We start from the raw sequence: 14,711 nt of genomic DNA, 5'->3' as shown, positions 1-14,711 counted from the left end.
AGAAATGTCAGCCGACTGAAAAGGATGTTCATGTATTGCACTGTTTATGCAGGCAATACTTGTTTGGGGCTCTTTAAGTTACTTTATTTATACCTATAGGCCGACTTCTCTTGCAGGGACACACACCCTCACACACACACACACACACACACACACAGACACACACACACACACACAGAATAAAAAAAAAAGAAAAACATCATAACCAGAATCAGTCGGATATAACAGTGCTGTAAGTGCTTGAGGCTCCACAAATGTGATCACAGCAGGACACAGAAGTGAAGAGTAAGACTCAAAAGTAGAAAAAAATGAAAAAATGAAATCTATAGAGACTAATAGTGTCATTTCAGCTGCATCAATACAGAATGGTATAAAGCGCATGTAGCTCTAATAGCAGCTTTCAGCTTGTCTGCGATGTTTGATCTCAACTTGACAATACTCCATAGATTCTTCACGTGCTTTAGGCCAGGCATTCCATTACAAATCCATCTGTGCAGAAATCCACAGATGGATCCGCAGATGGATCACAAATCCATCTGTGCAGAAATCCACAGATGGATCCGCAGATGGATCACAAATCCATCTGTGCAAAATGATTTTACATCATTTATTTTGCTCTTGAACAGAATCATTGAAATGCATAACATTTTTGAACATTAGAATCTCACTCACTGAAGTGCATTTTTAGGAGGTAACCACAAGAGGGCACTAGAGTCTACATTACGTCATGTAGCTGAAGCAAAGCACAGGATGCAGCTCGGTTTGTTTGTACCTCCTCTCTTGTTTTGATGCAGATCCTCCCCACGTATCCATCGTCTGCGTCCCAGCTGCTGACGAGCCTGACCACCTCCTCCTCGGGGGCCAGGGGCCGATACTGAGCGCAGCGCTTCACCTCGCTGCGCTCCTTCAGCAGGGGCACTTTCTCCTCACACAAGAAATGCTCCAAAGGGTTTTCTCCAGATGTCACAACCTGAACACATATAAATGACAGATGCCTGTGTTTATTTCTTTCACTCCTGCCTCAGTCGCTTTTTCATTTTTCGTTTCCGTCGCACATACCATGTCCAGCAGCTGCTTGGCTGTGGTCTGCTCCGTCACAGAGAAGACTTTGAAGGGTTCTGGACCAGGAGTCCCATGTACTGTCACCCTGTGCTGCTCTGAAACACGCTTCTCCTCCGAACTAAACAGCTGTGGAAAGATCAGGCCACGCATGGCGTGGCACGTTATGAAACTTCCCGACATGACATTTCTGCTTTAGTAGACACTCTCTTCAGAGCGAGAAAGTCAAACCGAAGCGAGTTTTGATGTTGCTGACTGGGCCAGCAGGAGTTGCTTTGAACATTCCTGGGTTGCAGTCTATCACTTGTTAAACTTTAATGAGGATGTGTCATTACAAAGGCTTTGAAGTTTTTTACAAGTGCACTTAAGCGATCAAATCTCGTTTGAACCGCTGCAATCTCAGCACCAGACCTGAGCAAGTCTTACCAAAGATGAGGGAGTGGCGCCCCCTGTGGGACCTTCCTCTGTTCTGTGGCTGTAGATGAACAAGCTGGAGACTTCGAGAGGTTCATTATGCTGCGTTCTCAGCTGAACATGCCTGTAACCTAAAACACAGAAAAACAATAACTATTCTCTGACTGGATATATGTGCTTTTTTTAAATTATGTCTTTAAAATGACTGTGAAAGACTGGATCTAAAATTTTTTATATTTATAATGGTTTACAAAAGTGTTAATGCCTCTAAAAAATGTTCACAATGTACACATGAGGTGAGGATTAACACAAATATATATTATTTTATGTATTTATTTTGATTCACTATGACTTATTTGCTGTCAGCTGCGTGACTCCAACCTGGTTTGAGGGCTTTCAGAGGCATCGTTCTCTGAGCCGTGATCTGGGAGCTGTTGTTCTCCACCACGGCAAATCGCAGGAAACACATCTCCTCGAAATGCACCGTGAACTGAAAGCGCTCGCTCCACATCGGGTTGAGGGTGTTGCGGTGGATGGGCTTGGTGCGGAAGTGGTAGGTGTCGACCGACATTCCCAGGACGTCTACCTCGATGCAGGGGCTGCCGGAGCTGTTACCCGGACAGACGTTCTGTCCGGAAACGAGCTGAGAGGAAAGCACGATGTGAGATGCTGTCATTTCTTTCTAGATATATCATTCGGCACTAAACAGCAGGTGGGTCTGAGAGCACTGCATTCACAGTCACCCTGACCTGCAAAAAAGGGATTTACCTTCTTTTAGACCCCCACACAGGAACACAGTGTGATTTTTGTGTCGAGTCACTCCTGTTTATACTCTTTGTTCTGGTACATCAGTTTACGACCAGGCGAATAATACTTTATTAACATCAGCGGCAACTTTAACCGATCGACTTCCATCCAAAAAAGGCAATACAGCCATGGGTTTTGTGTGGATTTTCTTTTTTTTTAAGATCCTAAACTAACTTTTGATGTGCATATGGGAAGTTATTTTTTTTTACATTTATATAAATAAGAAAATGTGTCCTCTTAAAATTGAAACATGAAAGAACAATTGTAAAAATGTAGTCATTCTGAGTGAAGTTTAAACTCACAGTGAGGGAATAGACTGCTGGGCTCATTTTCTCCAGGTCTCTTTCCATCGGACAGAACTGCTGGTAAAGTGGACAGCTACGGTCCCAGAGCACAGCAGGCTTCAGAACATAGCCACAGCCACCATTAGTCTCAAACAACGCTGTGTTTAACTGCATCGGCAGATCTGAGGAGGAAGAAATAAAATCTAAACTTTTAACACAACAAAACAAGCAGGAGTTTTGCACAAAATAGCAACAGTGTAGAAGGAACTGACTTTGTGGGAAAAGGCGGCAGTGTGGGCTCACATTAGCGAGTTGAGGGATTTTCTCACAAAAACAGAATGTGGTCAGCATGTAAACTGCTCTTAAGAGACAATGAAATTGTCTCCCCGTATTTAACACTGCCACTCTTTCAAACTGCATCCGGGAGAGCCTTTCTAAAAGGCAAATACTTAACGTAATTGTGAGCATCCTCATCACATCTATCACTTTTATGCATGAGTTTATGTTTGAAAGATGATGTAGCCATGATTGAGTAGGAAATACTTAAAGGATAGGAACAGACTCTAAAAAACACTTCTGCTTTACAGATCTCCTCTGTTTCTGCTTTCTTTGACACACCTAAATTAAAAGGTAATTTCTTTGTTGCTAAATTATAACTTTATTTTTTAATTAGTTTTGAGGAAGCTAATTTCAGTATGTCTTGCCACACCCAGGCCTGACTACTCTATCGAGTAGTATCTGTCTGACAGGCTGAATGACCTCAAAAAAGCAACACATTGTGACTCGAAAAACAAATTTATTAGCACCTATTGGTCTGCAAAGGCTTACAACAAATGAAATAATCTAAAAGCAACTTTTATATTTACTTACTGCTCTGGCAGATATGGACCTAAAGTCTCTGAGGCAATTCAAAGATGCTATAGACTTATGTAGAAACTCGAAACATGTCGCATTTTATCAAGCAGACATAATCTGCCTTTTATCCTGCTTCATACGTTGACTGACATGTACCTAAGCAGGTCAGCGCATTGCTCTCACCGTCTGTCTGATAGTTGAGGGCCACCAGCTGAATTCCATGCAGCCAGAAGAGCAGAGGGTTGGGATTCGTGGAGTCGATCCTGGTGGCTGCTGGGTATGTCCGGAGCAGCTGGCACTCCGTGTGTTGGATCAGCTTCTGAGAGTACCGCCGACACAGCCGCTTGGCTGCGTTCTCGTTGACGGATGAGATGTGGTAGCATTTGGGTGTGCGGATGATGGCGCTGAGCGAAGTGGGGGGGTTGAGTATGGGGGATGTCTGCTGTTCCTCCCAGCTGAGCCGTTCAGAGCCGCCTGCAGAAAGAGCAAGGAAAACTTTTAAAATCAGTATTTTTAGTCTTCTAAAATAAGGCAAAAATAATAGAAATAATCAAGAAAAAATCTGAATTAGGGTTCTGTTACTGCACAAAGACTGATAATTAATTATCAATACCCTTAACTATACTAATCCAATCCATCTTAAATGTTCTTTAATTAACAACTGACAGGTTGGTCTGTTTATTTTCTGATTTCTGTTAAATCAGGAGCAGCTCTAGGCCCTGCATACCTTTTCCTGGGGTGCGGCTTTGGGCTGTGACCTCCCCTGTTGCGCCACAGCGAGAAGGAGCTGTCCCAAATATGGACTTCCTGCTTTTTCCTCTGTCCTTTCCTCTACCAGAGCCAGATGGAGACAAGGTAGACAGACCTGCAGGGAGATAGAAGGCAGTGAACCATACGATACCTTTTATAGACCCTTTTAACTCTGGTTAATATCAACCAATAAAGTCCAAGATCTAATTAAACTTAATTTAATTAGATAAATAAAACATAATTTCCTAATACTGTGCCAAGATGTCACCACTGCCATGAGATGTCTAGCAGTTTCCTCAAAATATAGGGAATTCTCCTATAAGTGTGGGAATATTTGGATAAGGTACCAAAAACATCATCAGAATGAGGCATTTTGGAAATTTTGGAAAGAAGTGAAGAAAACCGCCTCCAATTTTGATCAATAATTTTAATCTGTGCGGCATATGACTAAGAACAGTCAAAAGGCATAAAACCAAAAACACTTTTCAACCAATGATTAATCTGAGCTGATGACACGGAGGCTCTGGAGCCTGAAGTAGCTGTAAAATCTCCCAACTTGCCTCTGTTGCCAAGCAATCTGCTTATATGTGTATCTTGGAAGAGCGTGCACTTCTCAGTTTGGAGTGCTACTCCACAGGAAGCATGGTTTACACCAGTACTAAGCAGGGTGCCATAATTTATTTATTTTTTTCTCTTTAAGAGTGTCAATTGCTCATGTCATCTGCTTGGCAAGATCCATTATTGGTCTTACTTTGACGTGAAGAAAGCTTTAGTCAATGTTTATTTAGGACATTTCTATCCCCACACAGAATTTTCTCAAAGTGGATTTATTCATGCAAAATGCTTAAAATATGAGGAAAAGCAAAAAATGAAGGATAAAAATAAGCGTGTTACTAAAACCAATGGCATCAAACAGTTCTGCTTTAAATAAAAGTTGAAAATGTAAATATTTGCACACAGTTTTTTATGGGGTAGGGTGACCCAGTCAGGAATAGTACCAGGCCTGCTGCCTTTGTGAAATGAGCCTATCATCCTGCTTCCTTTCTCACATCCTTGTCTCTGGAAATTGTAAACAAATAAAAGACTAGTGGAAACACTGGTGGGTTTATAAGAGCATATGTCATTTAACGAGAAGACCATATTTTAGACATGGAAGAGACGATGAGGTTCTATATTTAAAGCGCATGGAGAAATATTTGAGATAAATCGCAGTGAGGAATGAAGACGGATTCCTCTGAAGATGATACAGGCAACATCATGAGTGCATAAAGAAAACAAAGTCAAGAGTCCTGATCTGAAGAACTGAGGATGTACTCAAGTTAAACTCCGAAGTCTAAAAGGCAGAGCAAGTCAAGAGTTTTCCTACAACACGGTAAAACTAACTGTGGTTTTATCAACTTCGACAGAAAACTGAAGCATAATAAAGTGGCCACAATTTCCCCAGTGGGGAGGAGGAGCCACGAGCTTAGTGGGTGTTCTGTGTGGGATAGCAAAAGAGTTGTAAAAATGACCACCATTTATTTCTCGAAAAGACGGCATTAAGAGCAAAAAGCAAAAATGAAATCATCTTGAGTATCTAGATAAATACACTGAGCGTTTAATGTCCACCAGTAAAAAAGTAAAACCATACCAGGGAATTTTACAGCCTGGCAGTAGATGATGAGGTCAGAGAGCTCCTGTGCGATCTGTCGGCTCTCCTTCTTGTTCTGAGGAAGGTAAAACTCCTCACCCAGCTCCATGTCGAACACCTGCAGGTCCGGACATTAGGAAGCAACAGAAGCTGGATTTCACATAAGCAGCAGATAAAAACAGGCTGATACTGAAATGCATTGACTTTTTTTTTTTATGTCACACTGTGTTCAACAATAATGAAGAGAAACAAACATGAAAAATAATAAATGAGTAAAAATATCAATCAAAGGAATGAAGTTGGTTTATGACTTTAGGTTTCTAACCTTTCCTTTGCTCTGTATCATGTTGTCGGCTTTCTTCATCCTCTTTGGTATTTCGTCAACACTTTGGTCCTCCTTGTCAGCCGGGCTCTTAGCATCGGGCTTGTCATCCAGGATGTTGTCTGTACAATAAAACGGGATAGTAGAGAAAGGAAACCTAATCAAAACCAGCATTTTTTTAAACGTTGTTGACTCGTCTGTCAGATCCTGAACCCTGTTTGCGATCAGAAAATATATCAATTCAAGATTGTTTTGGTTTGTATAGAGAAGAACACCAAAAGGTTCACCTTAGAATGATTCAAAAACTAAATAAAGGTTTTGGAATGGCCTAGTCAAACCATACACTGCTGTGGCATGAGACATTTTTACCTAACTGATATTTTCTCCACAGAAAAATTAAGGCATCTAACCTTAAAATAAAAACAGTAATTCCAAATTATCTTCAGCTCTAATATTCATCAACAAAAAATCATTTAAAATATATTAAGCAGCTAACAAGCATATTCTTTCCCACTGGGGAGCTTATAAGCATTTCTGAAGCAAAAGCTCACAAAAATTCCAGCTTGAAAAGAAATATTCAAAGCACTATCTCTTAACTGTAAACAGAAGCAACAGCAGGAGTTTGTTTGTATGCTCCCTTTTCCTCCTACACAGAAATAAAAAGCCAAAAACAGTAAAGACGGAATAAAAAAAAAAGAAAACATACATCAGTTTAAAGGCTTGGAGGCTTTTTATTTGGAAAATCTTAATTCCTAACATTTGGAATCTTTTTAAAAAGCGGTTTCACAACCAAGCTGAGGTTTAACGTTGGACTGCAGACAGCAGCTGAGGTGGGCCAAAGTGTGACGGGAGGGAGCTACTGTTTAACCAGAAAGGGTGGGAACTTGCCAAATTAGAACTGAAATGTTTGTATTTGAAGGGCAAGCTGAAGTTAGTGCTAAAGCTCATAACGTAAAACAAGCAGGGTGGAGGATTACTTGATTACGTTGCATTTGATAAGTTTGTTGGTTAATATTTCTGAGCAAGTATTGAAAAAAAAAAAGAGCTAAACGGGCCTTGTAAAGGTCTATTAACGGTGAATTTGTCAAACAGGGACAACCAGGGAATAGTAAATTTAAGGGCAGGGCTGAGGCTGAGACCACGGCAGGGTAGTTTCCTCTGGTTTGTTGTTCAGCACAGGGGCAATGTAGGGCCTGAGAAACCAGATGGCTTTGTTTTGCTTCCCTGATGAGTCTGCCCAGCCGCTGGCGAGGTCACAGACAAACACAGTACGGAGGAAAAGAGGAAGTGTGATCTTATCTTTGAGGGACAGGGAGCAACTCTACAGACAGCATTTTACTTTGACAATAAGTGTTAAGTTTTATCAATAGGAGTCCAATTTTAATCGCAAAGCTTCAAGGCTAGCACATACAGATGTGCACAGGTTCCCTGATGGCATTGCGTTTATACAGCTGTTATTATGCAGGAAGATGAGCCTGTTTCACATTAGCAATCCAAAGAAAACCCTTAAACATGAAGAAAGTTCAGGTCAAAGTTTGGTGAACGTGTTGAGACAGAAAACAGTCTCAGATTTCTCTAAACTGAACGTTCACAAATTTTTTGATCTGAGGGTCTACAGGCTCGACTGCAAACAGCACGTAAAAATTCATACGTTCAGAAACGACACAGTGCTCGCATGTAATCACAAACACTGCTGATGTCACCGAGGAATGAACAACAGAAAATACTGTGTTGCAAATGTGCTGCAGGAGAGGCTGACAGTTCAACCTGTTTGCGTCACTTTTGCTTTATTTTCTTACAGTCAAGCATCAAAGATTATAAATAAATAATTCACTGCAAAACAGATTGAAGTGCTAGTTCCCGTGCCAGAAAGCAACACAGAGCAGAGCAGGACCTTTGATCCACACAAGCAGCATGCAGACAGCAGCAACAGCAGCGATCACTAATGCACTTCTTCATCCCGGCGTTTCATCTGTAAAGATTATGCAGTGGTATAAAAGCACCAAATAATCACAGTGTCCTGTGAAAAGACACTAGAGGTTTAGTGTCAATATCTAAACAAAGTATTTTACGCAGTTATTGTTCTTTTTAAGGATTCACACCCCTTCGACCTTTTCCAAATTTGCCACATAACCATAAATCTCAATGCATTTTATTGGGATTTTATGTGACAGACCAACACAAAAGTGGTGCAAGTGTGGCTTGGTTTTGTATTCAGCCTCTGCTACTCTTTTATTATTATCCTACGCTACCAGTTGCCTTTTGAAGTCACTTAATTAGTAAACAGAGTCTTCCTTGGTGTAATTTATTATAAGTGTAACTACAGCTGTTCTGTAAAGGCCTCAGAGGTTTACAGGCTCTTCTGCACCCAAGTCAATACTGTCTACAACCACTTTTTATTGGAATAACACCTGAAAGTCTAGTGGGGTATGTCTCCACCAGCAGGGCTGTTCTAACACATAAATATGCTTTAATGTAAACTATTATAGCTCTTGCTGTAAGTTTAGGGTTGTTAACCTCACAGCCCTCTGAAGCTAATCCAGAATTACCATTGAACTCGTTGTTGCTTTTCTGGTTGTTGTCCCTGTACCCAAGCTTGTTAGCTTAGCTGGATTACTATAGATTTACATTTTCAGACTATGGATTTAACAGTGTCCAAATATGCTCAAAACTATATTGTATTATTTATCTTACTGGTGTTGTTTGTTTACTGATGATCTCTAATAAACCTCTGATGTTCTCACAATATAAAATACTGACAAACTTCATATTTGCGGTTGTAATGTGACAAAATATGACAGCGTTCAAGGGATATAAATAAACTTTAATCACAAAGATTAAAGTTTTTTTGTTTTTTCACGAACCTTCTGGAAGAACACCAGCGTCCACTGCAAAACAATTACAGAGAAAACACAGTAGCTTAAAGAGGCACATCAGGGGATTTACCTTCTAGGCCATATGAGGCAGTAGAGGCTGTGAGGACATCAGCTAAGTGGAAAACAGGCAAGAAAAAGGGAAAATGAAACGAAAAAGAATAAAGTGTCAACAAAACACAATCAGCTGTTAAAAAGAGGAAGGACAGAATAGAGTAGTGAACAGAAAGTGAACAACATAAAAACTTTTAAGTGGGGGCATATTCAAGTTTGTTTTGAGTTCAGTGAAATCCCATTGGGCCTCTTTAATCGAGTGCAGCTTTGGAGTTAGCTTCCCCCCATTTCAAAGCATAGCTATCCTCACCATCAGATAGAGACTCATAATCATAGTCATATTCATCTTCTTCTTCTTCCTCTTCTTCATTAGCGTGGTTGTTAGGGGAAGATACTCCTGGTGATCCGTTGCTCGCCTGGGCTTGCATGTGTGCCAGCTGGTGAGCCTGTGAATGAGTTTACATGGATATTATCAGAAGGACGATCTATATCACTCATGATTTTAAACATAAGAGCTGTTCTCCATAGAGAAATCCTTGTTTTCGCTATATAGAAACAGTGCATACATTTCAGCACATTTGCATCTATTATTTATGTCTCACGGTACTCTAAATGAGCAGCGGTGCTCAATATGTAATAAACTAAAGCAACCTGGAGGTTCCTTCACAGAATCACTTTGAGGAAATATAAATTATGCAAACATGTGGATGGGAGCCGTTTTATCCCAACCTTCTGTTTGAGGATGTCCACCGGCGCCTGATGGGCCTTCAGCTTCTTGTTCTTGAGGAGGATCTTCCCACGCAGCTGCAGCGGGGACGGCAGGTGAGGGTCATCGCTGAAGTCACTCTCAAAAAGGAAACGAGTCACGAGACGTTCCCCACACACAGTCTAATGGAAAAAAACATTTAAATATGGCGGATGGCATCAGCACGATTTTTTTTTATGTGAGATGATGTCATGTCAAGAGGATGAAAGGGGCAAAAAAAAAAAAGGATGTCTGAAGCTCAAGTAAAAAATGGAAGTGTCTTTATCAACTCAAGACAAGACAACAAAAAACAAACATGACCAGGGTGATGTAAACTGTCAAGGGGCACAGAGCTGTTTGAACTTTAAAGACTTTTATTTATCAAGATCGCCAGAAGTGGGTCTCCAAGGAAGAGGAAATGATGTGAAGTTCTCTTGGATGAAAGCATGGTGACATCGCATGATTTAGCCGTCTTTCCCTGAACCTGACCTGGCGTGACCTCCAGTTTATGATATAACTTTAAAAAAAAAAGCAAGATTGTCTGTTTAAATCGTCAAAGCAGCAGAAAAAATGCAGTGATTGAAAACATATGTGAAGTCTTGGAAACTGTGAATGGATACTTCATTAAGGGTTTTAACTGTGGCGATGTAGTGTTTTGGGCAGAAACGTGGATACACAATTCAATTTGATTTAGTTTATGTACACAGCACCAATACACTAATCAATGGTGTATCTTTGATGGTTTTAATTTTGCATTTAATCCCTTCTTTTGTCAGGATAGTTGGGTGATTCGACAGGACGATGACGCCAAACATACTTCTAGATTGTTTGGAATAGATAAAGCAGGATAACAATAAGTTTGAAATAGCCCTAAATTGTATTGCTAAAAAACTGGCTCCATGCAATAAATCCAACAAATTAAATTAGATCTAATAATGCTTATTGACATCTAACTACATATCAGTAGGGGTGTCTGGATTTGAGCTAGTATGAATAATTTGGTCCAGTGTGTAAGAGAAAAATTCCAACAAAAAAACTTCAGAAAATAATTTTTTCACAATTTATTGAGCTTATTTATTGCCTAATCATCCCAGTCCTGTCTAAAAAATGGCTAAAAGACATTGTTAAAAGCCCAAGATTAATATAAATTTCATGCCAATGACGACCATATTTTAACTTCTGTTTTCCATTAATGGAAAAAAAAAAAAAAAAAAACCAGTTATGTTTTTATTTTTGGCTACTACTCAGGCATCAACAAAACCCAAAACAAATTATTCACAAAAATCTCAAAGCATCCCATCATACCTTGAATATTTCAGCCATCTTACGCTGCTGCAGAAGTGAGCAGTGGTTCTCTATGGACAATATGACTGGCATGTCAGAGTTGACAAATGCGGACCGATTTACGGCTTCCACCACATCCTGAGGGATCAGGGGAACAAGGAGAACTTCTTACAAACAAAACTAAATCAGAATTTACAAAAACATTCCTCTGGGTTACAGTTTCAACCAAAATGTCTGTAAAGCATGCTACACAAGATGGATAGTAAATGAAGCTCAGTGCAGACCAGTTGGTAAATGTTTATAATGTTTTAAAAATTTAGATTTATCAACACGAACTCAACATTTATAAAATAGCTCAATCTGATCTAAAGTCAAACTTTTATCAGCTTGATGTGATAAAAATCAAGGATTAATTTGTATTTATATTTATAATATAAATAATTATATTTATAAAATATAAATGGCCATATCTGACCTTAAAGGGAATTTTGGTGGTGAGTGTGTGTCCGTGGTAAATGACTGGCATGCCGTCATCTCCATCCCAGCAGTCCAACTCCACACTCCTACAGCCTTGAAGCAGAACCTGAAAATCAGAGAATTGACAGGAAAATAAATGTTGAAAATCTGGACATACTGGTTGAAAATTATACCACTTAACAGTGTGACTTACATGGCTATAAAGCTCAACAGAGGACTCTCCTTTGAGCTGATGACCAGTCAGGTAGGTGTTGTGAGAAGACTCGATGTAGTAATATGACAGAGGGTACTGCAGCTCCTCTGGATTCATCTGAGATTCCTCATTATTAGAAGCAAAGTTGTCTTTGTCCATCAGAAACCTAATCCAGACATAGAGAAACAATCTCTAAGAGATTTAATCAAGTTTTTGCTGTGTCTTCTACACACAGTTTGCAATTTGCCACTTTGCCAATTTGCAGTGGCAAACTGCAAAAAAACTTAGAGTGCATTGGGATTTATTTCTGATTTTCAGAGTAAAGGTGGTTCAATTTATACATACACTAATTGTTTTAGATATTTATTGATAAAAAATATTACAAACTTCTTAGGGATGACTTTGTGTTTGTCTGTCACATAGAAGGGCAATAAAATCATGAATCTTTGCAGCTGTCCCAAGATAAAATGTGGAAAAGTTAAAGAGGAAATTTCTTAAAGGACTATATTGTTTCACCAGGTTGAAGTTTATTGTGTACTTTGTGCTATACCTTGCAAAACCTTCAAAGGACATCCAACCCATTTGTCTCATGGTTGATGAAGGCTCAAACCTCTGCAAGAGAAGTAAATAATAAACACAAAGTGGTCCATTTTTTTCTCATTACTGAGGTATAACCTGTGTCGTTGTCCACGTTGCTCCAGATTTGTACCTGTATGATGCTGAGGATCTCGTCATAGCTCAGGTGCTCTCTCTGACAGTTCACTAAAAAGTCATTGAGTTGTGGTATAGCCAATCCCAAAACACCCAGCGATGCGTTCTCCACCCCTGTGCCGTTTGTCACGATGCTGGCTGCCGCGATCGCATCTGAGATCTGCTTCTGGTTGTCTGACATCAGCTGCCTCGTCCGGATAAACAGGCCAAGATCGGACCCATTCCGGGTGAGTAGGTCTAAACAGCCGACAAACCAATTAGAAGCTGGAATAGGAAGAGGGTAACTGAGCATGAATTTGAATTTCTGCGTTGTTACCCAGGTCTGGCTGTAGTCCTGTATCTTTGTCATCTATCCTGAGGTTGGTGTAGAGAGGGGAGGATTCTGGACATGAGCGACTGCAGGGCACAGCAAAGGTGTCAAACAGTTCTTTCAGATCCTTCCTGCTTCGGATGCTGTGGATAAAACAAATAGATGAACTCAGTCCAATTCATGCAAACGTCGACTCACAGACTAGTTAATCTGACTGTGAAAACAGTTTGAGTTTCCATTAGGATAAATAAAAAAAGTCAAATCAATGTGTAGGTTTTAGAAAGTCAAATTTATGACTTTTATGACCTTTTTAATGAAATTGAATACCATGAAAACTATAAATATTGGGCATGGTTTGGCCATCCTGCTGTATTACAATCAAGCATAGCAAAAACTGTGACATTTCTGGGGTCTGTTTGTGGGGGTTGGCAGAACCTTTGTACATCTCACACCGCATATGACTCTAACCCCTGTAATGCCAAGATTTCTTCTTCTTCTTTTTCTTTTTTTTACATTGGTTTAAGCTGGTCTATCAAAAAAAATTCAGACAAAATACATTGAAGTTTGTGGCTGCAATGTGGAAAACATGGGTGAAAGTTTAAGGGGTATAAATACTGACCAATTTACTGTATATCAACAGACCTTGCAAGAAAACCCTAGACCCCAAAAGGTGTTTTGTTTCTTTTTTTCTGACCCTGATCCATGAAAGCAGTATGTGGTTATTATTATAGAAAACACAATCTAAAAGGTTAGGAGAAGATGAGAGAATCTAAGAAATGTAGGAGGACCGTTACAAGAAATGCTTTTCTTTCTATTCACTAGACAAGGAAAAATGTAGACAAGCCAAATAAATCGCGGAGCAGAATCCTTTGAAAACTCCCTAAACACGATAACTATGAGAGGCATTTATTGTAGCATTTTGCCTTTATGGAAATTTGATAAGAACCTAACTATTACATAAGAGCGGGGAGTTAGGCACGGCTGTCCATATTCAGATACAGTGTATGAATTCAGAAATAGAAAATATAATGCTGGTTTATGCTTTATACCATGTTTAAACCACTGTGGAGAGGCTAAAAAACAGACTTTAGCCCAGAGTTGAAACTCCTAATTGAGGCGACAAATGTAATTTATTTATCTTAGCAGTAATCCATATCATAAATACCTGAATGACTTGAAGAGCTCAACAAATTCAATGAAGCTCATGGTGCTGTCAGAAATCATGAGATTCTGGAAGCCCCTGAAGCAGGCTTTACCTCGGCCGTGCCACGATCTGCTGCTCCACGCCCTGAGGAGGAAAAAGAAAAAAAGGGAAAGAAAATATGACCAAAATCAAAAGAATAATGTCTACATACAAGTGAGGTTGTAAGTGTTTTATTTTATTATTTTTTTTACCCTGGCTGTGACTTGGACGTCCCTGACAGGATTGGAGATGATTGTGGACGGGAGTGGTTGGACCCAGCCATGCTGGAGGAAGAAGACGATGACGAGGAAGAAGCTAGCAACCCAGAGCTCTTATTGGATGATGGGTAGAATGGTCCCGGGAAGCTGTCATCTGCAGAGGTGATGAATACGTCTTATACCCAGAGTTTTTGCGATATTCATATTTTGTTATTAACGATTCTCAGAATCTACTTTAGCTTCACTGAATTTATACGAGTCCTACAGGTCTCACCTGGATCTTCTTGGTCGATGCTGTCAGATTCGGGACCGTTTCGATATAAACCTTCCTTACAGCTCCGGGTCTTCCTGGAAACCATCTCATCATCGGTGGCATCCCCACTGTCTCCCTGAAATACATGAAGAAAGGCAATATTATACTTCTGATGCTTTGTCTCTAATTATTCAAACCATCTATAGGCCATAATATTTAGTATAATTAGAATCAGATATTTGAATGTTTTTTGGTCCTTCACAGCTTAAATTACTATGAATCTGAGTTA

The 14,711-nt window shown here is 39.8% G+C and overlaps 1 protein-coding gene across 3 annotated transcripts in view; it reads right to left on the bottom strand.

Annotated features, from left to right (window-relative positions):
• plce1 (phospholipase C, epsilon 1) overlaps positions 1 to 14,711 on the bottom strand; it is an 86,621-nt gene that overhangs the window by 4,535 nt on the left and 67,375 nt on the right. For 2 of the 3 annotated variants that reach the window (XM_007571138.2, XM_016681245.1), the window contains 21 exons: positions 14,444 to 14,558; positions 14,164 to 14,323; positions 13,934 to 14,056; positions 12,775 to 12,911; positions 12,457 to 12,695; positions 12,298 to 12,359; positions 11,748 to 11,913; positions 11,553 to 11,660; positions 11,099 to 11,215; positions 9,778 to 9,936; positions 9,359 to 9,494; positions 9,068 to 9,109; positions 6,125 to 6,243; positions 5,800 to 5,917; positions 4,147 to 4,284; positions 3,603 to 3,893; positions 2,583 to 2,746; positions 1,855 to 2,116; positions 1,486 to 1,604; positions 1,060 to 1,188; positions 773 to 970 (listed from right to left, as the gene is read on the bottom strand). In XM_007571138.2, coding sequence (XP_007571200.1) covers positions 773 to 970; positions 1,060 to 1,188; positions 1,486 to 1,604; positions 1,855 to 2,116; positions 2,583 to 2,746; positions 3,603 to 3,893; positions 4,147 to 4,284; positions 5,800 to 5,917; positions 6,125 to 6,243; positions 9,068 to 9,109; positions 9,359 to 9,494; positions 9,778 to 9,936; positions 11,099 to 11,215; positions 11,553 to 11,660; positions 11,748 to 11,913; positions 12,298 to 12,359; positions 12,457 to 12,695; positions 12,775 to 12,911; positions 13,934 to 14,056; positions 14,164 to 14,323; positions 14,444 to 14,558 — 3,102 coding nt within the window. The remainder of the gene's footprint in view (positions 1 to 772; positions 971 to 1,059; positions 1,189 to 1,485; positions 1,605 to 1,854; positions 2,117 to 2,582; positions 2,747 to 3,602; positions 3,894 to 4,146; positions 4,285 to 5,799; positions 5,918 to 6,124; positions 6,244 to 9,067; positions 9,110 to 9,358; positions 9,495 to 9,777; positions 9,937 to 11,098; positions 11,216 to 11,552; positions 11,661 to 11,747; positions 11,914 to 12,297; positions 12,360 to 12,456; positions 12,696 to 12,774; positions 12,912 to 13,933; positions 14,057 to 14,163; positions 14,324 to 14,443; positions 14,559 to 14,711) is intronic. The other variant, XM_007571139.2, reaches the window with a different exon arrangement.

The sequence above is a fragment of the Poecilia formosa genome, unplaced genomic scaffold (genome assembly GCF_000485575.1).
Source record: "Poecilia formosa unplaced genomic scaffold, Poecilia_formosa-5.1.2 Scaffold274, whole genome shotgun sequence".
Lineage (NCBI taxonomy): Eukaryota > Metazoa > Chordata > Actinopteri > Cyprinodontiformes > Poeciliidae > Poecilia > Poecilia formosa.
The sequence above is the reverse complement of the archived record's forward strand: the minus strand, read 5'-3'. Positions and strand labels throughout refer to the sequence as shown.